Here is a 22,361-nt window from a genome sequence, read left to right on the forward strand (position 1 = left end):
AGAAGAAAGGAAGAAAGCAAATGGTAATTCTTCTCGAACATAGTGGTCTTAATAGAAGGATACATTATCCTTCTTCCTTGTTTTTGCAGTGAATGCAAAAACATGCTTCAGAAACACAGTGAAAACATACTTGGTGTAAAGCAAAATAAATAAATAAATAAATAAATAAATAAATAAATAGAAGCAGGGGCAGATGATAGTTTTAAGAAAAAGAAAAAATCTACCACTGAGCATAGAATTATTCTAGTGGTTGGCTACCCTGCCCATGGCAGAGGGCCTCGAACAAGTTGATCTTTAAGTTCCCTTCCAAAGCAAGTCATTCTATGATTCTGTGAGTGAGCACAGATTAATAAAAGGAAACGTTCCAGCGAGTAGCAATGGAGCCACAAATGATCAGGGAAGAGGAATGATAACACTGAGCAGGAATGTACAGAAGCCAAAGCACTACGTGAAGATGATAAGAAAAAAAAAAAAAAAATAGAGGCCAGTTTGTAGGAAGAACTGCTGCAGAATGGCATCAGTGAAAGTGAGACAGTACTACAACAATAGGAAAAAAAAATAATGAAATATATAAGAACAAGAAACAAACAGGGAAAAAAGAGTAAGCAAACAACAACTTGTTACTTGTAGAGTGCAGCAGTTGCGATTGTGTTTGGAGTGTCTAGGCTTGTGCTTTCATAGGGAGAAATGAAGTGGATTAAAGTCTTTGGAAGGAGGAGTACATAAGAGGAATGAAATAAAACCAGTGATCAGATATTTATGAGGCAGGACTCCTGTTGCTCCAAAGAGGACTAACCATCACATTGAATAATGCCTGCTGATTGCAGTAAATTAAGATTTAAGGTCTGAAAGTTGCTGCTGAACAGTAAATCATTTTTTACTGAGAGCCTGCAGTGAGAGCCAGTAGCTTATCTCGTCTTATCTGTTCCCCATATTAAATACATGAAAAGGAAAAAGCCATTAAAATCTTTCCTGTAACTTCTGTGATAGACTGCAATCTTTTACCCTAAATGAGTTGGATGTGAAGTACTGTTCGGGGTATAACTGAGAGCATTTTGGCTAAACATTTCAGATCTTATTGAAATTAGAACATTTCCGTAAACTTAAAACCTTCTTGTTTCATGCAAAAGGCTTAGCTTTGCTGTTACAGAAGGCCATTGTCATACAGTTTCCTTAATTCCAAAGTGCTTGTGGAGAGATGCAGTTGTAGAAGGCTATAGAGACAAGGTGTTTTTCTTGCACTTTGTAGCATTTTGTCATCTTCATCCTGTTATGGTCTACTTTGTTTGTCAAAGCAAGTCATGAAATCAGGTTTCATGTATGTTGCATGTTTGCACAGTTCAATAGACATAAAACATCCCCTCTCTTCCAAATACGTTATATATAAACACAGATTGATTGATAAATTTTCCTAAAATGAGTAGAACATATCCCTGTCATGGAGTTTAAAAGTTTGGTACTAGCAGATACCTGCAACATGGACTTCAGTATTGAGTCACGCCATCTCCCTTCATAGCTGATGAAGAGGAGTGGAACTCCAGTGTGAAGTTTAGATTTGGCAGTATGAGAGTTGGGTTAGCTGTGGAGTATTCTAAGGCAGCTGTGGAAGACTGAAGCATGGGATTGGGAGATCTGAGAAAAGTAATGTAGGTTTATATTTCACCATCTATGAGCAGCAGTGTTGAAGCTCTGAAAATATATATATATATGGCTTAATGATGAGGAAAAAAGATGGGTGAATATATCACAAATAATCTCTTCTGTGTTCATCATTCAGTAGTTACAGTTTTGGATGAATTTTCCTAATCTTCTAGTCTTTCTAATGAAAATTTGAACATTTGGTTCCTTTAATCTATTTGTGTAAAAAAAAAAAAACACAAAAAAATCCTTTTTTAGCTATGCATTCTAAGCACTTCTAAGCTCTCTCAGTGTTAATGTGGTCCATTTAAGTAAACGTATTTTATGTCTGTTTGGATACTAAATGTCAGGTGGGAAAACTAGTCACACTATTCACATTTTTAACAATGTATAATTCTTGGAAACAGAAAGGAAAATATGAATGATGAAACATTTTTCTATTCTACTGTTGTAATCACGATTTAACAGTAAGTTCCATGGAAGAAAAAGGGACAGATAAAAACAGTCTGTTAGCTTTGTTTAGTGCAAGGAGAGAGTGTCTTGGATTTTTGAACAGTAAAGTAGACTTGGCAGATAATGTTTGATTACCTTCCTGCAGTGATATGAAAGGAAATGCCTAAATCTGTTAGTCTTCCATTAGTGAAATATAGCCATGGGAAACTGGAGATGAACCATGTTTCTTTAAAAAAATAATACATGCTGTATGTAAAATTGAAATACTAACTGTAAATGCACATGTGGAATGTACAGGAAGTACTCCCTGCAGAGGACACAATTCTGATGAACAACTCATGCTAAATAAATATCATCTGTCTTCCTACTAGAACAAAAGTGGGGATCTCTGAGGAATACAGTGTATTAGTTTTAGTAGTGCTGACAATAAATCTAATGCAATAAAAGCAAATTTGCTTGACTTGTTTTTCTTTTTTTTTCTTTTTCTTTTTTTTTTTTTGTTTGTTTCTTTGTTTTTGTTTTTTAGAAAAGCTTCTTGAAGGGTTTTGGAAGCTCAGTCATTTTTCAGTGACTCCACCTTTGAGAGATGTCACTTTCATGAAGTCATATGTTGTATGTGAATCCTAGAGTTGTTTAGAGCAGGTATCCATGTGGGTAATTTGCCTCCATGGACTCACGGGATTATTTTTTTCTAGCATCACAGTGCCCAGTCCCTTCATTTTTATCCAGCTATTATGAATCGTGAGTTAATTCTAAAGAAAGGAGGGAGGGTTAGTGTGGATCTGTGGAGGCAATATATTCAGAGAATTCCAGTTACTGATAAGTAACCTAGTTTTCTCCTTCATAAATTTGCCTCCCCAGATCCCCACCCCTGAAGATTAACCAGCAGTAGCAATCCACACCGAGAGGACGGCTGAGGAGTGCTTAATTATAAAGGTACTGTGAAACAGTTCTCCTGGTATGATCTAGCCTCAGCGTCAAGAAAATAATGATGGTGAAGGTATGTAGCTAGCTTTGTCTAGCAATGCTACAAATCTGTATTTTTTTTTTAAGTGGGCACTGGCCTAAGCCAAGTTGAAATACTGACATAATTCTTCTCAAGTATCTACTAATCTTGTCCAAAAGTTATTCTTTTTTGTTTTGTTTTTTTTTTTCACTGTGAACTACAGGGTTAAAAACTAAAAGTATTTCAACAAGTTTTGCGTCTCTGGAATGCCTTTTCTAAAATTTTAGCCTAAGAGGGCGTTCAGTCTTCAGAATAAAATTATCAGCGTCCATACATAAAATCATAAATCAGGGAAAAACCTATCTTACAGCATAGATTTTTTTTTTATATATATGCCATGTATATGTTAGAATAAAGAAACTAAGGTCTATTTTTATATAAGAGCTATTTAGAATTACAGTCAAGTTGTTAAATTTCAAATGGGAGAACAGCTTTAGACCCAAACATACAATTTACAGAACTGATGTTTGTCTACTTTATGGTTTGATTTTTGAGAAGTATTTCACTACATTCTATATTTTCTCTTACTCATGCAAATTTGGGATGTAAATAATCTGAAATCAGGAATAAATTGCACATCTGATGGTTGGAACTTTGTCCTAAGACCTGTGATTTATTTTAAGATATACCGCCTCAAAGGTTTCATACCTGAAAAGGAGAGATTACATTGTATCTGAAATATCTGGGTTTTGAGAGAACCCTAACAAATGGTATTACGTGGTTTTACATATTCTGGTTGTCGCCTTGTTTGCAGAGTGGTATCTATATGTCACATCAATATATCAACCTCCCTTACACTCTGATTTTTGTGCATATTTTTCTTCAGCAGTGAGTGATTCCATCTTACAGTGCTTGGACAATCCTTTAAAATGAATTTATTTTAGTACTGAAAATGAGGTATTTAGAGGAAAAGAATTACTGACACCAGATCTTTTGTATGCATAGCACTGTGCAGTCTCATCATATCTTAGTAGTAATCCCTTGCCTTTAAGATAAGATTTTCTTCTTCTGACAGTCATGTCCCATCCCACATATTGCACTCAGATTCTCCTTAAGCAGCATCACGCAATTCTGAAATTCTAATACTTATTTTATTACTCCATGTGTATGAAACTCCCATGTGTTTGGGAGTGGGTGAAGGAAGTGGGAAGAAAGAAACTGTTGTATTAAGAGTAGTTTCTTGGCAACAGTGACCTGACTTAGAAACTCTGATCCTACAATTTGTATCTTAAGAATTCGCTGATGTTTTTGGAAGACTGGTTCACCTTCAACTATTCTTTCCTTTCTTATATTTTTCTAGTGATATCTTATTAAACTGATCAAAATGCGTCTAGTAATGTGGAATTTCTGTATCCAAGTCAGCATATAATGTGTTGAATTACTGCATACATACAACAGTTGTTGTTAGAAATGCTGTGTTCAGAAGAGTCAAAGTCTCTAAGCAATAGCATTTGTTGGTATAGTGAGACCTAGTGAAGACTGGCTAGAAACATGGAATTGTTGGTAACTGACTTTGCTGCTACCTTTGCAATCAGTGTACACAGAGAATGAAGTAGTATGGTCTTGTTGCATGGAATGGATTCGTTGCTATAAGTATTGAGGGCATGTTTGTCCTCAAGGGAGTATTTATTCCCAGTAGGAAGCTATTTTGATAAAGTCATTGGTTGAGGGCAATCTTTCTTTGGTTATTGCGCTAGCTTTTTTCTGTGTTTGATTCAGTTTAAATTTTCCTAGAATTTAGTTTTATATATTGTTTTATATTTCATCTAAAACCTATCTTCACATTAAAATGTTTGTGTTAAAAGTACGGTTATATCAGCCTGAGACATTCAGGAACACATCTGTCTCTTTCTACAGTCACATTGCTTTAATATCCTTCTGAAATCAAACGATTTCATGCGTGTGAACTCAGTTTATGCATTTTATACATTTTCAGTATTACATTTCATTCTACTGTCATTACTTTATCATCCTAAGCCCTCCTATTACCTTGTGTAAAAGGATTGTTCTCTGTATTGACATTACCTCATTGGCATTTCACAGTTCATAAGAAATATCACTGAATCTGTTTCTATTTCTCTAATTTCCAACCACATATTTCTCAAGCAGCATAGTGAAAGATGCCTTCTGTTTAATTGGTTTCCTACTCATTTTATCATTTCTGTTTAGTCCTGTACCTTCTATTGAATCATTAGTTGAGTTTCTGAATGATTAGTTATAACACTGTCAGAGAAAAACAAGTATTCTGTAATAACGAAGCTTGCCTATGCTGTTAGAGTTGCAGTGACATGTAAGCACATAATGCAGTTTTCTAGACCTCTGAAAGGCAGTTTTCCTTCAGTGATAACTTTTTGAAGTGTTTCCTATCCTCAAACTGCTTGATTTGAATACACCCTTGAAACTGTTAGTAGCCCATTAGCTGGATCCCTTCCCTGTGAATATGTTGCATGATTTTGAATTCATATTCTAGATGGTTTAAGCAAAAGTGGATAAAGCCTCCCAAATTACCTCCTGATATTTTCAGAAATAAATATCAGATAATAGCAGCTGACTTTCATGAGTAGATTGCAGTTGTCTTTATTCTTTAGTACTTCTTACTCGTAATACGGAGTCTTAGGAGGAAATCTGGTTTTACTTGTCTTTCATATTGAACTCGTGATAATTCTACTAACAATGAATTTAAAGTTATAGTTATGGCTATGTGTCAGAATGACATACATTAAATTTTATTTACGTGTAAATCTCTAGCCCTGGTATTTTTTTTTTATTTTTTTATTTTTTTTCCTTTTTTTCCTCATAGAGCTAAACTCTGTTCCTGTAAAACTGGCAAGTTCACTCTCAGTTTTCTGAAAAAATGCCCTGTTTAAAACTGTGGAATAGGGTTTTCAAGAGGCCTGTGCATGTGTACCAGATGGTACTTCAGTTTGTGACTGCCTGTAATTTTCCATGTCTTTTATAGTGTTTCAGTAAAAAGAAATGTGCGTAGCTAGATGTGAAGTTAGAAAGCAGGCCAGAATCAACAATTTCCGCAATACTAAATTTCTTTATAGAGAATATTTCTCAAAACCCATTGAGAATCTATGTTCACAGCTTGTAATATTGTATTGCCAGAAATTTAAATATGAGAGCATATTAATTTTAGTAAGAACAAGCTTCTCAGAAGGCATCATTTTCAGCATCTTATTAGAAGGATTGCCTGTAGAGTTCTGTACAGATTGTTCTGATGTCCTCGTCTAGCACTGACATAACACCAGTAAGTTCAGGTGTGAGCAGTAGTCTCTACTGAATTCAGCAAACTTTATCTGTATGTTGGAACAGACAGAATTTTGATGATATTTTCTATGTGGCATGATGAGAATGAGGATACTATTCAGCATCTGTTCTTGAGAGGCAATGTTTGTCAGTCAGTCATCCATTCTTGACTTTAAAAAGACAGAATTCAGAATTCCTTTGAGGATAACTCAATACATAAATGATTAAGCAAGGACAAGATTGCCTTGAAACTGGATTGTCAAGTTAGTATGTCAACTGACTGTTTAAATTTTAAGTATTTTATTGGCATGAAATACTTAGGATAAGACACTGTCATTCTGTTTGTATGCTACTGTCCTAGATACTCTGACCCTTTGAATAAAGTATATTAATTTTGCATGTAAGAATATGTATGGCACTTCCAAAAAGCAGTGTCGCTGAACAAATCATAACAATCAAAGCAGAACAGAATATTGAAAGTGAAAACATATTTAGCCATAAGATCCTGAAGAAGTCACCATTTCGCTGTATTTTACTCCATATTTAAATCAGGAAGCCACACTTTGAAATCTGTTCTAAACACAAATCTGGACACAAATGACCTAAAGAAACATGCCAGCTAAAAAATAATCCTGTTGTTTCTATGTCTTTAGGGTTTTATTTTTTTCTATTACTCCCGTACCTTTCCATTTGTACCCTGTTGTTCCTTGACCTATGTTCCATGAGCCTGCTGTTTACGCACAGCCACCCAAACACTTCATCTCTGTGACAAAGTACACTTCAGAAAATGAATGGTAGTCATCAATCCTACCTGTGTGGTTCCAGGATTATTCACGGGTCAGTTCAGAGCATCAGCAGGAAACGTCATAATTTACACCACATCAGAGGTCAAAACAGAGTTTAATTTCTTTTATAATACCACCAATTTCTTTTAATTAATTTAATTCTAGTTAATTTATTTTATATACCACCAATCCAACATCATCTTTCCTTGCCACAAAAGGCTAGTAAAACATAATAATGGATTTCAGGAGGAAGGTCTTTTAGTCTAACGTCTCTAAGTTTTAATCACCTCTTCCAGTATTACAGTTATATTTTTGAGAAGCAAGTTTTTAATCAGCAAACAGGTGACAGCAAACACCCTAAGTAAAGAATAAAGGCTTTCACATTCCAGCCTTTCAATTCTATTTGAAATATGTAGTCTGGAAATAAAAGTTGCTCTATATTGAAGATAAACCTATTAAATGAATATGGTGCATCACAATCTGATGTTACTGTAAATGCCTTCTTATGGGCTGACAGTCATGGATGTTGGTTGGATGTGTATAACTTCACAAAATAAAGTTAGTATGGGGTATTGAATCTACTCTTGAAATTCTGAACTGGAACTGAAGACGTCCCATTGTATCCATTTGTCTAGTATAAACTATTTTTGCTTTGCAATCATCTACATGTGTTCTTCACAGGAGAAGAGCTGTGTACGGGCCTCATATCAGGCTGCTCCCTGGAATGTTCCTTTGGGTTCCAGACTGATGCCCACAACTGTGAGATCTGTCAGTGTCGTCCACGGCCCAAGAAATGCAAACCTATTGTATGTGACAAGTACTGTCCCTTTGGATACTTGTAAGTGTTCTTACTCTAAACTTGTATGTTTATGCTTGTTTGATATACCTGTATGTATTGAAAATATGCAAAATCTGGGAACATATACTTGTGTTCACTTTGAGAAAATTGGGGAAAATACGAGAAAGAAATGTCAAAATTAAATTAAAGTTTAAATATAATTTTATTTAAAAATAAACAATTGATGCTAACATCAATTTGGATGTTAGCACTGAACTTATGTGAATGGATATGTATATATTTATATATCCTTTGTTACTTGAAATACAGAAGCAAGCTTGCCCCATCGTAAGTAATAGAAGAGTATTACTGGAAACAGTGATCGTAAGAATGATGGGACTAATAATGACTGGCTCCTTCAATTCCTTTGACTGAACATATTACAAGTGGTGAACTGCAGTGGTCATTGGTGTGAATCTAAAAAAAAGCTCAAATCACAAACCAGTGTTTTGGTGGGGTGACTCAAATGTTTAAGCACTGAGAATTTAAAACCGAAAAAGTACAATAAATAAAAGAAGATGTTGAAAGGAGGCAGCTACTGATATTAGTGTGGTTGCCATGGATGCTAGGTGACCATCATTTGCCTAGTGAGAAGGAGACGTTTGCAACTGCACGCTTCATTTTAGATCATGAACAAGCATTATGCCCTTCAGGACTGCTCTGTGGGCTGGCACCAAATAACCTGTTTCATCTTCAAATAGAAGGTCTTATAAAATGATAACATTGAATCTCTCACAGAATCATACTTTTTGTAGTTAAGAGTAGTCATTTTTTACCCTCTATGTGTGACTGACTTAGAATATTGACCTACAGAGGAAAATTAAAAATCTCAGTGTTCTTTCGGTACTTCATTAAGTTGAAACACTCTTTTTCTCTTCACTTTTTTTCTCTTGTTTCTAACTAAAGTATGCATAAAACAGTTATATTTGTAAATCTGTGTGAATTATCAAGCAAAGGTATTTTAGAAATTATAGCAAATAATAATAAGCATGGTATAGTAGCATTGGAGTAAGATAAAGGTGGTTAAAAGCAAGCTGATGCAAAGCTCATGCTACCACATCAGGAGCCCTATCTTTGGGATGGTCTTACAGTTGCATTTTTGTACACTTAAACTGAGCTTGAAACACTCAATTTGAAATTCATCAATTTAAATTCTGCCTTTAGATAAAGGGTATACTTTAATTATATGAAATGTGTGGTTGCTTTTTTAAAATGTTTGATGTTTAATAATACTATTGTATGTTGTTTGTTTGTTTGTTTTTTAAAGGAAACAAGCAACCTAACCTTGTCATTGTCTACAAAATATATCCTAATAATGGCACTGATGTTAATGAATTGAATAATGTTAATGATAACCGTGAATATAACAGTTTGTAGCATGAAGGGCTGAAATGTTTGAAGATCATTTTATATCAAATCTCTCTTTAGCACTATAATTATTTAGTCTTGTAGTAATTTAGTACATTCATGACTCAAAAGCATATAGAGCTGTATTATCTGCTATGGCTTGAAACTGCCAAATGCCTGTTGCCCTTCATGAGAACATGCCAGCAACATTGATGCACAAACTGGAGGTAACTGAATGTTAAAGATGATTTTCTTTACTTGATAAGTCACTTTAGAGGTTGCTTTTGCTTTAACCATGACATTTAGACATTTTTAAGGTATCCTGCTGACCTTTAACAAATTATTTTGGTAATCTAGGAAGAACAAGCATGGCTGTGAAATCTGTCGATGTAAGAAATGCCCGGAAATGCCTTGTGGTAAAATCTGCCCAATGGGCTTCCAGCAGAACAGTCACGGGTGTGTTATCTGCAAATGCAGAGGTAGGTGTTGCCATTTATCACTGCAACATGTTTTTAAAGCATTTGGAAGCCAGATCAAAGGAATCCTACACAGAACCTGTACGAATTGAAATGCCATACCATAAATCTATGTAAAATTCTAATAGGCTAATGTAAGAAATTCTTAAATATAACATATTCACAAAAATACTTCTATGAGATTTCACAGTCTGTGGGTATTTACTGAGATACTTCACAGATTTGTCCATATTTCAGATTCATTATGTCCTCTGATTTTTTTTACTGCTTGAGTTTTCAAATATTGATCTCACTCTCCTGTGTTTAAAAAGAAAAAACAACAAACATTTCTTACATTGCCACCTAGAATGTATTCTGTGTTACTGTAAAACAAAATATCCTGAGATTAAACACTGGATCATCATGAACTATCCCTTAAATTATGTGATCATTAGCAACTCATCCAAGAATAGTTAGGGCAACCATCATTAAGTTCTGGGGGAGCCATGAGTCCTTGTTAAAGCTTTGATCCAAAATTCTTATGTAGGATGAGTGAGTTGGTAAGTAACCTACCTGTAAATTAGCTCTGCTTTCTAATCTAGCTCTTCTGGAATTAACTTATGCTAGAGTAAATAATAATAAGCAGAACCATAGAAATACAGAGATCAGATAGCCCTCTAAAAAACAGATGAGTCCATTTCTCTGCCCTCACATAACACCAAATGCATCTGGATAATCCTCAACAGATGTTTGTCTATGACTTCACTTCTTAAGAAACTCCAATCCTCCAAAAATAAGTAAAAAAAAAAAAAAAAAAAAAAAAAAAAAAGAAAGAAAAATCTACTCCAAGCTCTCTAACCTATATTTTCATGTGGTTACTAATATGAGACAGTTTAAAATGAGTTTTCTTGTATTTCCATCTTCCTTTCTGAGATTAAACCATCTACTTATTTTTCTCAGCAGACTCAGGGAACAATTTATCACCATTCCCTGTAGAACTCTGGCAATATTTAAGGGTTTGCAATTAGAGACTCCTGAATCTGTTATTATCAAAGTCAACGAAACACAGGTCTTGTGATCTCTACTCACAGTTCTGAAAATGGATACTGCATGTTTGCAGCTGCAAAAAAAAAAAAAAAAAAAAAGGCCACTGGTGCAGATCGTAGAGCTACATTTAAATGTCTGATGCTCCCTTACTGTACCTGAGGCTGAACTTGCCTTTTCTACAGTGGTGTAGCATTCCTGACTCACATTTTCTTTGTAAACTACTATAATTCTCGGTTTATTTTCAGCCATACCTCCAGGTATTGAGTTATTCTCATTTTGTATTTGGGAACCTGATTTCTTCTTTAAGTTATTTCCTTTTGTACAACATTTAATTAAAAACTGAAAAATGAAAACTATCTCAAGCTGTTGTGTTAATCTTGGATATCTGCTTATGTGCTTACTTTGCTTTTCCAAATTTAGGAGTAGACGTAAGAATATCTTAGTAACAAAAATGCCTGAATACATCAGATATTTTAAAACATAGAAGTAGTGTACTCATTTGCCTTTTTTTTTCTACATTTCACAAAGCAGCCTGGTAGTGCAATGTCTGTATACTGAATTCTTATTCAAATGATGTGCAGCAAACCGACTTCATAGCATCTGCTTGTCATTCCTAGGCCACCATTCATAGATCCACCACAGCTGGAGTGCTCTTAGTTTTTTGATGGGTTTGTGGTTTCTTTTTAACTAACTAGAGACACGTTTTAACAAGTCTTCTCATTCTGCACCATTTTTTAAAATGAATAATTGACAAGCATATTCATACAAACAGCTTTACATATGTAAGTGTTGGTGTACGACTGAAAGCAAGTCAGTTCACTGACTAACTGACCCAAAATCCTCTGTCATGATGACTGTTAGGGATTGTTAGGATCTAAATTCACTGCTGATTAACAGAGAATTTATTGAGGCTGAGTCCTTCTGCATTTAAATACCCCTTAAGATTCAAATGAGACTTTATCATCCTGAGACCAAAAGCCTCCCTGTCCTGGCTGGGAGCAAGTAATACAGCAGTCCAGACAATTGTATTGTCATCTCAATACAACCCAGGAATGAGGGATAAAAATGGCAGAGCACTCATCTTCCAAACATCATTTATGAATGTGATTTTTTTTTTTTAATTCATGATACAAATAGAGCCATCTTGTAAATACCTTTAAATTCTACTAGCTATCGGGTACTCGTACTACAGATAATATCTAAAACTATTCTGTTTAATTTTAAATATGCCTCATGTTTTCTACCGTTTCCTTACATTATTTAGCCAATACTGCATTACTTTATGATTAAAGATGGTATAAGCACAACAGAAAGAAGTGATTGTATTTTTCAAGACAGTAAATTCTACTGTGTCTTACTACAGCCTTCAGTATACCTTGTAATTACTTCATATGTCTCCAGTTTACTTTATTACTAAATATCAATGATACATTTATTAATAACTTGATCTCATGTGTACTTTAAAAATAAATGCAAGCCAGGCATGCAATATTTATATTTTTCTAAGCAAAGCATGCTTGTTAGGAAATTACATTTTCTTTTGACTTCTTGCAGAGGCAACTGCTTCTATTATGCCTCCAGTTAAAACAGGCTCTTGCCTGTCAATGGATGGGCGCCGACATGAAAATGAGGAGAGCTGGCACGATGGATGCAGGGAATGTTACTGTCACAATGGACGAGAAATGTGTGCCTTGATCACCTGCCCCGTTCCTAATTGTGGCAACCCCACCATACATCCGGGGCAGTGTTGCCCATCATGTCCAGGTAACATGTTCTCTTGTATAATTAGGCTTCTTTTCACACGTGTACAATAAATTCTGCATTCCAATATAATTGTAGTGCGAAGTGATAAAATGCAGAACATTTATGAAAGAACTTTACAGTATTAGAATGTGGACAGATGATGAGTAATTTCCTGTCTTAATATTGATTCCTACAGTATTTTATATGCTGAATAGATTAGTTTGTAATAGCGCGCTATTGTCTATGACTTGATCATAAGTCATGTTACAAGTAGGAACAAGGTTCAGGATGCTAATAGGAATAATGAAATAGTAAATTGCATGATTCAAGCAATTATGAATGGTTTCAAATTCCTTGAAAAGAACAAGAAATCTTAGGAACAAAATATATTGCCAGATCTTCTTTCTGTAAGTGACAGAAAAGAGTGTATCCTTTCTAAGATGTCATAAGATAATAGAATCATCGCATCATTTGATTTGGAAGGGACCCTTAAAGACCATCTAATCCAACTCCCCTGCAATGAACAGGGACACCTACAGCTGCATGAGGTATTCAGAGCCCTGTCCAGCTTGACCTTGAATGTCTCCACAGGTGGGGCTTCCACCACTTCTCTGGACAACCTGTGCCAGTGCCTCACCACCTCTACTGTAAAAAACTTCTTCCTCATATCCAATCTAAATCAACCTTTTTTTTTTAGTTTGAATCCATTTCCCCTTTGTCCTGCTATAAAGAGTCTGTCCCTTTCTCTCTTATACCTCTTTCAGATATTGAAAGGTGTCTCTCAAGTCCCCCACAAAGCCTTCTCCAGGCTGAACAGCCCCAGATGATAGATCTCTTCAAAGAATGCTTCAACAAATGCTGATCTCCAATCCATTTTGCACCCTCTTGTAAACAGAAAAACATAGTCCTCAAAAGGACGTGGGACTGCAAAAGCTTGATCTGCCTTTCAGCATCTCTCAGCATGTACCACTTGCTCCCAGTATTGAGACTGGGCCTGGTATCTGTGGTTCCAGTGTCAGTCATGGTGTTGCTTTTGGCACAGTTTTTGTTACAGAACCAGAGCTATTTCTAATACTGAGTAATTTAGCAGTGGTTACTGAGGCTGAGCAATTTCTGCTTAGCATCATATTAATGACAACCATTATTGAAATTGTTAGCTGACGTGGAAATATGAAGGAAGTTACTCCTGCTATTTATGCACACTTTAGGATCCATCCTTTACTTGCTTCCTTCTCTCCCATTATTAAGCATCGGGCTGGTTTTGCCAGTTTGTATTTAAGATTTTTGCCACATCAGAGTGCAGTGTTATCCTAGTAGAGTCCAGTTGTAGGTCTCAAGATAGGGTATCTACTTAGATTTCTCTGCCTAACATCCTTTGCTCCTTACAGGGTACTTATCATGTAGCTTCTGTGCTAGCAAAGCTGTACTTAGTGCAAAATCATACAATGCTAGGGCAACCAGAGATTAGTTTATTTCAGTTTGTTACATGTAAGCGTATTAATTAATGTGGCCAAATTTGTTTCTGAGGTGTTCTCTTTCTCCAAGGTTTTCTGTCTGTTTGCTATGTACTTCTGATTTCAGTTTGCAGTGTATTGATTTCATGCCGCTGCTATTAAATGAATATCATGGCTTTTGACAGATAAGAATGCAGTTGTATTTGTGAGGTTGTGAGCATGACAGTCAAATGTATCTAACATAAATAATTAGCAGTCCTAATGTAGTGAGTTTTAAATCACACTTTAGCAGTGTGAAGACAGGGAAGTGGCAGCACTTAGAAATCTCTTTTCAGACTGAAAAAGTTGTTTATGCTCAATTTCACATTTAGTTTTCAACAGAAAAGAAATACTTGGCTAAAACACTCATTAAAACCATTTTTCTATATATTATGGGATTCAAGTGGAAAGCTCCAGGTTTCCTGCAAGATTTAGAAATCCTTTAACTTATAGTGTTTTGCAGAACCATGCATCTCAGAAAGACTGTGCTTGCCTTGCTAGTTACTCCATTAGGAATATAGTAATTGCACATTTTCAGCAACTCAATTGCAATAATACATCAATACCAATGCTGGTAAGGGAGCTGTAAGCAGTAACGTACATACAGCAGTACTCTCTGGTAAGACATTTAGGATTATGAGCAGTATATAAGCTGTGCCTTAGCAAAGAACTTAATGCAAAGCTTGCCTGGTTTTTTTTGCATAAAATGTAATAGATTGTTCCAGCTGAAATAAGTCAGACAGTGACAGGGCAGCAGACTAGCTGTCACTTCAAGTATGGTAAATGCAACTGAATCCTATTTGCTATTCAGGAATGTATGCAATGGGAAAAAGGTGACATAAGTTAATCACTGATAGATGAGTTAATTCCCTTAAGGAAGAAATACCAAAGTACTTTCTGAACAGGGAAACATCAGCCTTAGTCTATTTTCTTGAGCTCTACCTGTCATTTTCCAGAAGAGAAAGCAAGTGATGAAACTGGGCATCTTCTGTGAAGCAGCACCGTAGAGCAAAGTGCACAAACTTAATTCATCAGACAAATACAACATTATTAAGAGTGTGGTGAGAAGCACATGTACTTTGTTAGCCTAGGGCTATCCAAATGACAAAAGTAGGAGAGCGGGACCTACAGAAAATGGTTTAGGGATACTGAATAATTACCTGGAGGTCACTGTCTAATCTCTTCCCTTCACAGCACAGGGATTTTGAGGGAGCTTGGTTCTTAATGTCCAACATCAGTTGGGTTGAATTGAGGCCAAAGAGCAATATGCCTGCAGCTTTGCATTGCAACGGGTTAAACTCATGGCTCATGGAATTAAATAATGCATGCTAAGTGGGGCAGCTTGGTTCCTATATGCAGTGCACAGAGAAAGCTTGTTGGTTCATGCCAGGTCCACACCAACCAGCATGCTAGCCTGCCATCTATTTAAATTTCTTAGAAAATATTACAAAGTTGTTGTTTTGTAATTCATCCATTATGTGCAGTGGGAGCTTTTTAACCAGGCTGTGCAAGTGTAGTCCATGGCTGCATTTCACCAATGGTAATTGCTTAAACACTGTCTTAACGTAGGGCAGGTCTCTTTTTTATTTTTAAAACACCAATTGGTAAAGAGAGCCTCATTATTTTAATGTCCTGGTGGTTGGAAGATGCTCATGCAGATTCTACTTGAAGGAGGTCAGATCCATTCTCTAACTTCCTGGATTTCTAATCCAGGCTGGATGCGTCCTTGGGTAGGGCTGTAGGATTAATGTAATTAATTGCGTGAAAAAGAGCTAAGATTAATTCAGTGAGATAATCACTGAAAATAAAAGTCTACTCACTGGGTTCATCGTGGATGCTGTTTTTACTTCAGTCATTACTGCAGATTACTTCTTTTAATTTTTAATTTTTCATCAAGAAACAATCTTTCACTGACATATTTCCACTAGCGTTAAGTGCTTTTAAGTTTGTAAGGGCTATGGATGAAGATTATCTGCTTTTGGTTTTAGTCTGGCATTGAATGTTACAGGCACAAATCACATCAGAATGTTATCATAGGCAGTTGAGTCTTCTCAAATCCCAGACTGCGTACATACTTACCCACCCCTTCAGAAATTGCACTTGTATTAATATTTAGCAATTAAGACATTGTGCAATTTGAATAGATGTTCAGAAAATGACAGTTGTCTCTTGGAATTTCTATGTTATAGGTTGGTTTGTTTTCTTTCCAAAATTCCAAGATTACTTGGTTATCTCTGATGTATATTATCCAGCATTTATTCATATTGGTTCCTGAAGTGGTCCTTGTTCATCTTTTTTCTTTTCTGTGAGATACAAGTAAGTGACAGAGAGTTAAAAAGAGCTTCTTTAGGAATGGATTTATAGCTGGTATTGTTAGTCCTGTTTTCAGTAACAACAGCAAAGCTGAGTATGTTTTAATCATTGGAATCACGGTTGATCTTTCTTACTTTCTAATTCTGTTTTTTCCAGATGAAATAGTTGTGCAGAAGCCAGAGCTCACTAGTCCATCAATCTGTCATGCTCCTGGTGGAGAATACTTTGTAGAAGGAGAAACATGGAACATTGATACTTGCACACAATGTACATGCCACAGTGGACGAGTCCTGTGTGAGACTGAAGTCTGTCCTCCTCTTCTTTGTCAAAACCCCACTCGCACACAGGATTCCTGCTGTCCTCAGTGCCCAGGTATATATTAACATCTAGTTTTCATTGGTCTTTTCTTGATTTTAGAATTTGTGTTATGAATACTAGTTGTTTCAGTGTGTGCACAGTTGGTTGTTGCATTGCCATTTTATTTTAACATTTTGGAGTTTAAGCCTGCAGTCCTCCCATTTCAACTGCAAAATTTGACTGTGTGCAATAGTTATCTTTTCTGCTGGGAGAATTGTGGTCCTGAAGTTTGGACACCTTCTCTGAGGGAAATCTAATAGTGTCAGGGTTGGATATTTGGGATTTGGTCACAAAAGAACATTTGCTGTTTTTATCTTCACTTGATATGATTTGAGAGTGACTTGAAGGCAGCTGACTAATATCAGACCATTCCAGCCCAGCAGTAGACTGCCTCGCTGTGTCAAAAAGGTAACAGGATTTGCTTTTCCCTAGGGATAGAAATACAATTATAAGTAAATGTGAATTCCTGTTTTACATAGCAAATGGGGTTTAATGCAGTGGAAATTCAGTACAGACCTAGGATCTGTATGTAAACTCATTGAGATAATGTTTTTCTTTATTAAAAAAATAAAAAATAAAAAAAAATCTAAACATTTTACCTAAAAAAAAAAAAAAAAAAAGTATTCTTTGCCATTTCTTCCACAGGGAGTTTGTTGGTTTGGAAGTTGTGTTTTTTTTTCCTAACAACATACTTTCAGCTAAAACATTAGCCTGTTCTCCCAACAACCATTTTTTTCTATTATTAATTACTGTGAACATTTATTTTGTTTAACTTCTAAATACTGTTTGGAGAACTTCATCCTTCTTCACTGGTTATGTGAGAAGCTCAGTCTCCTATTTTGCACAGTTAGGTTGAAAACTTGATCTGAGTCCCATTATGAATCTTTTTATCTTCTTAAGTGTTCTCTGCACCTACACTCATATTTCTGGGTCTGCTAAGATACAGCTTCATATCCCCCCCGTGTGAGTGCCTGAGAATCAAAGCTGACACATCAGCATCAAGATGAAACCTGATCAAGCTCCATCTGTTTCTCCACAGCTTATAATTATCTCATATAAGTCTGGAGAAGATGGTAGCAGTGTAGTAGCTTTTTACTTTGCATCACAGGAGGCCAGAAACTGAATCTGGGATTCAGCTTTTAGACTTAAAAATCAATATCTCTGATTTAAGATGAATTCCTATATGCCCGTCCATTTAGAACACTGAGTCCCTTTCTGAGAGGCTGCTTCTGGTAATGATCATTGCATGAATTTGCTTTTTGTTTGGTTGGTTATTTGTTTTTTTTGAAGTAAACCTTTACAGAGTTTACTTAAATTTATTCTAGAGCATATAATGTGATCCTTATGAACTGCAGGTACTGAACTGATGTGCATGACAAGGACAAACTCTATGTAGAAGAAATATCAAAGAAATTAGCTACTGTAAGTTAACTGACTTAATTTGTTTATGTTAGTTTTTAACTAACTTTATTTGTGTATTTATTTGTTTACAGATGAGCCTCTTCAGCCTTCTTTGTCAAGCAATGTCAGCATGCCCAGTTACTGCAAAAATGATGAAGGAGATATTTTTCTGACAGCTGAGTCCTGGAAGCCCAATGTCTGCACCAGCTGCATCTGCATGGATGGTGTAATTAGGTGCTACTCTGAGTCTTGCCCACCAGTATCCTGTGAGAGACCTGTTTTGAGAAAGGGACAGTGTTGTCCTTACTGTATTGGTAAGCAAATATACGTAATCCATAACTTGCTTCTCCTATCTTGGAAAGATTTATTTCCAAGTTGAAATACGTTTTCCTGTTTTGGGGAAATGCTATTTGTGCCTTCTGTTGAACTGAAGATTAAAATCTGCTTAGGGAGCTTTGAGGATCATTATTTGCAGTTTCAAGGTACAAGTGCAGGAATATAAAGATATAATTTTCATACAGACTTGAGGATTTAAAGGAAGATCTGACTGATAATGTATATGTTATATCAAGGTATGCAACTCTGCAGATAAAAGATTACAACTGCAGATGATAAACAGAAGCATATGATATTTCACAGTGTACAGGAAATAATACAAGAATGATGGTATAATAGCCAAAAGGTTATTTGTAGGAGAAACTCACCAACGCTGATGCCGTCAGCCTGGATGGAAAATGCTGAGGCTAGCCACCCAGTCTCCATGAAGGAGCAATCTCCAAAAGGGATGCTGCCTTAGTGGTGGTCAGCCCTTAAATGAAGTCTAGGAGAGGTGGAGTCAAGCTCCACCCTCTCCGGGAGCACAGCCAAATGACCTTCACCTGTGCTCCCACAGCTGACCGGACACTTGCCTCAGCTGGTTAATCAGAGGTTCAGGCTGTGATTACCAGTTTCCCATACACACAGACTGAAAAATGAAACCTTCATGTTTCTTAGTTTTTTTGCTCATTTCTTTAGAACTGTGAAGAACATCTTGGTAGAGGTTCTTCCTTCCCTGGAATTTCAAAAATATTGCTGGATTTTAGCATTGTATTTTATTCTACTTCTTTCTGGATCCAGATCTTGTCCATGTCTAGGAAGTCAGCACAGGTTTAAATTCAAAATCTTGCAGGCCTTGGATGCTTTGTTGTTTTCTGAATCCTCAAATTCATCCTGTGTTCAATGTTTTTCTTTCTTGTGCACAGAAGGATTAATTAGGAAATATAACCATCTTCATTAGCGAGGATAAAGGGTTATCCTTTTGATGAGTTAAAAGATTAGTTGTATGCAGAAAGCAGCATTGATGTTGTATGTTCACAAGATTTACTTGATTTCCTGGTGAAGTTAGAGGAAATATGAGAAAAGACAAGTAGAGCTGCACGCTGTCTTTTGAACTGCATTTTTCCATGTGGGTTCTTCTCAAGTGCTTTTTGGTGTTGTAGCCTTCATCTTTATCCTGTGTTTATACTCTTATAGAGATGGACATCAAGCAGAAGATATGCACAGGATCTTCCTTTAAAGATTCAGAGATGCAACACTGCATCAGAGTTTATCCTTGTTGATTTTTATAAAAAAACACTGCATGTATTAAATTTTGATGTGTTCTGTATAAACTCATGAAATCTGAGCAAGTTAAAGGACTTATCCAGCCAAGAAGGCTGCAGACTTGAAGAAGCTGTCCTGAGTGGGAAAGGGTAACATTTCTGAGAGTATATCAGCCCAGGGTGAACAGGGAGTGCTCAGCTTGAGTTCTGAATAAAAAGAAAGCAGTAGTGAACTACTCAGGTTGTGCTTCTCTCTCTCTGCTTTGCCATACCTACATCTTAACCTAAACAGGGCTTCATTGGTTCTTTGTGAACACTTTTAACCCAAAAGGTGTCATTATTAAATGGAAAATGTGATGTGTTATTTTGCTGCTTTTGACCACCTTTTCCTCCTGCTCCTACTTTCCTATATCTATTCCATATTCATGTAGAAATCTTCTGCTTGAAGAGCTGGGACCCATGTCTACATCCATGAATGCATGGATGCCAAATCCAAGGTCTTCTGGAACTTTTAAGCTTTTCAGATGCTTCCATTATTATTTTCTTAGTAATACTCAGTAGTCTTCTTTGTATTTAAATTTACTATGTCCAAATATATGACACTGGTCTGCTGACTGCAAACCTTTTTATTCTAGGTGATATCGATCTATTATATTGTCTCTAAATAAAATCTGTAATGGTGGACAAAATATTTTAAAAGGATTTGTACCTATTTGTACTTATATTTGGGAGGTAATTCTAGCTGACATATTTATATACGTAATCTGCATGAATATTAAACCAATATTTCTCTAACAGCTTAGTAAGTTTCTTTGCAATTTGGTTCTGCTGTCTCATGCATCTGCTTAATCTACAAATCCAGTATCATCTCCATGTTTCTTCATAATAACTTCTGCCTCTAGCAGAAAAAGGTACTGAGAAGCTATGATGAAAATGAGGTTCTGTCTGGGTTTTGGAGGTTCTGCTGTGTACTGTTTTTCGTTTGCTTGATAATCTTTAAAATGCTGTAGCAGCAGATAAACATCCTAAGTTGAGCAATTCATGATCATCTTCACAGTGAAAAAAGAAGGTATAATACAGCCAATCTGAAAGACTTGTGTAGGTATCAGCATTAAAATGAAGATATATCAAATGCTTAAAAAGAAAATGATTGCTACTTTTAAGTCTTTTCCCAAGACCTACTTTATTTATCAATCACATCTAGGTCAATATTACATAATGTATCAAAATCTGTCTGAAAAAAATGTTGGTTTTGTAGCTCTCAATCTTTGGAAAAAGTGCTCTGGAGCCTAACCTCAGTTTTTTAAGGGTTACAATCGTGCCAGTTTCCAACTTTCTTGCTACCTTTTTTTGTGGGAGTTCCCATAGATGAGGTTACAAAGAATAATCAAATCCCCTTCATATCTGTTTTGGTATAACAAATAGTCAAAACGCTTCTAGTTACATCCCTCAAGAGTTGCTTCATTCTTCTTGGCATCCTGTCCAGTCTTGTCTTAAAGTATTCCAGACTGAGTTTGTCTGTCTTGAACCTTGGTAATTAGAAATATAGGTTGGCTTTCTTCTTAAATAGGGTTTAAATAGGATTTACTAGGAAAAGAGGAGGAGGATGAGTTAGGAGTCTCAAATAGTCAAAGAAAAGAAAAAGTATCTCTTGTTTTATCTTAATGTTCACAGTACTTTGGATAATCACTGCTTCATGTCCCAGTCATCCGTCTTTTAGCCTCTTGCATGAGCAAAATCAGAGGCATCAGTTTGGATGTACTTTATAAAGAAGCAGAAATTATAGTTCTGAAAAATCTACAAAATATGCGGAGAAGGTCTTTCAATTATAGCTGGGATTTCTTCTTAGCTGTTTTCTCACTGTTATATTTTGGGAAAAGATTAAGTCTGTGTGCAATCGGCCATTCTGACACTGCTCTGTTTTCCTTCAACAGAAGATACAGTACCAAAGAAAGTGGTCTGCCACTTCAATGGAAAAACATACGCAGATGAGGAACGCTGGGACATCGACAGTTGCACGCACTGCTACTGCCTGCAGGGCCAGACTCTCTGCTCCACTGTCAGCTGCCCACCCCTCCCCTGTGCTGAACCCATCAATGTGGAGGGAAGCTGCTGTCCCATGTGCCCAGGTAACGCGATGTAACAACTTAGATTATTGCAGTGCTCTTTTCCAGGACTGGCAGTCAGGTTTTTTATTGTTTTGTGAACATCAGTCCATGCTGAAGGATGTCATAGAGACATTTAGGCTTTGGGAAAATGAATAACAGGATAGGCACATTGTGCAAACATATAGTTTGAATTTTACTTACTCTAAGAACTTTTGGTGGGTTTTTTTTGCTGCCTGATGGTACACAAAGTTATGAAATTAAATGAATGAAGTAAGAAAATTGATAGTTTTGCACTTCTGCGTATTTGCCCAGTAATTAACATTTCTGTCTCTTCTAGGTTACTACCTTTCAAATATTTCATTACTAATGTATTTTAACTTGATACGTATGTAATATGAAATTGTCTTCATACTGACACAAGGGATATGAGAATGAGAAGGAGCTTTTTAAAGCTACTCCTGCCATATTTTTGCAAGTGTTTGCCTTCTTATTGAGTCAGCTAGTAACTACTTCTGGCAGGACAATTCAGCAGTAGCCCCTCTTTC

At 36.1% G+C, this 22,361-nt stretch overlaps 1 protein-coding gene across 1 annotated transcript in view; it reads left to right on the forward strand.

Annotated features, from left to right (window-relative positions):
- CRIM1 (cysteine rich transmembrane BMP regulator 1) overlaps nt 1-22,361 on the forward strand; it is a 160,095-nt gene that overhangs the window by 130,459 nt on the left and 7,275 nt on the right. Inside the window, exons 9-14 of the mRNA XM_072333167.1 lie at nt 7,816-7,972; nt 9,677-9,798; nt 12,376-12,585; nt 16,527-16,742; nt 18,221-18,442; nt 21,643-21,837. Of these exons, the coding sequence (XP_072189268.1) occupies nt 7,816-7,972; nt 9,677-9,798; nt 12,376-12,585; nt 16,527-16,742; nt 18,221-18,442; nt 21,643-21,837 (1,122 nt within the window). The remainder of the gene's footprint in view (nt 1-7,815; nt 7,973-9,676; nt 9,799-12,375; nt 12,586-16,526; nt 16,743-18,220; nt 18,443-21,642; nt 21,838-22,361) is intronic.

Source organism: Excalfactoria chinensis, chromosome 3 (genome assembly GCF_039878825.1).
Source record: "Excalfactoria chinensis isolate bCotChi1 chromosome 3, bCotChi1.hap2, whole genome shotgun sequence".
Lineage (NCBI taxonomy): Eukaryota > Metazoa > Chordata > Aves > Galliformes > Phasianidae > Excalfactoria > Excalfactoria chinensis.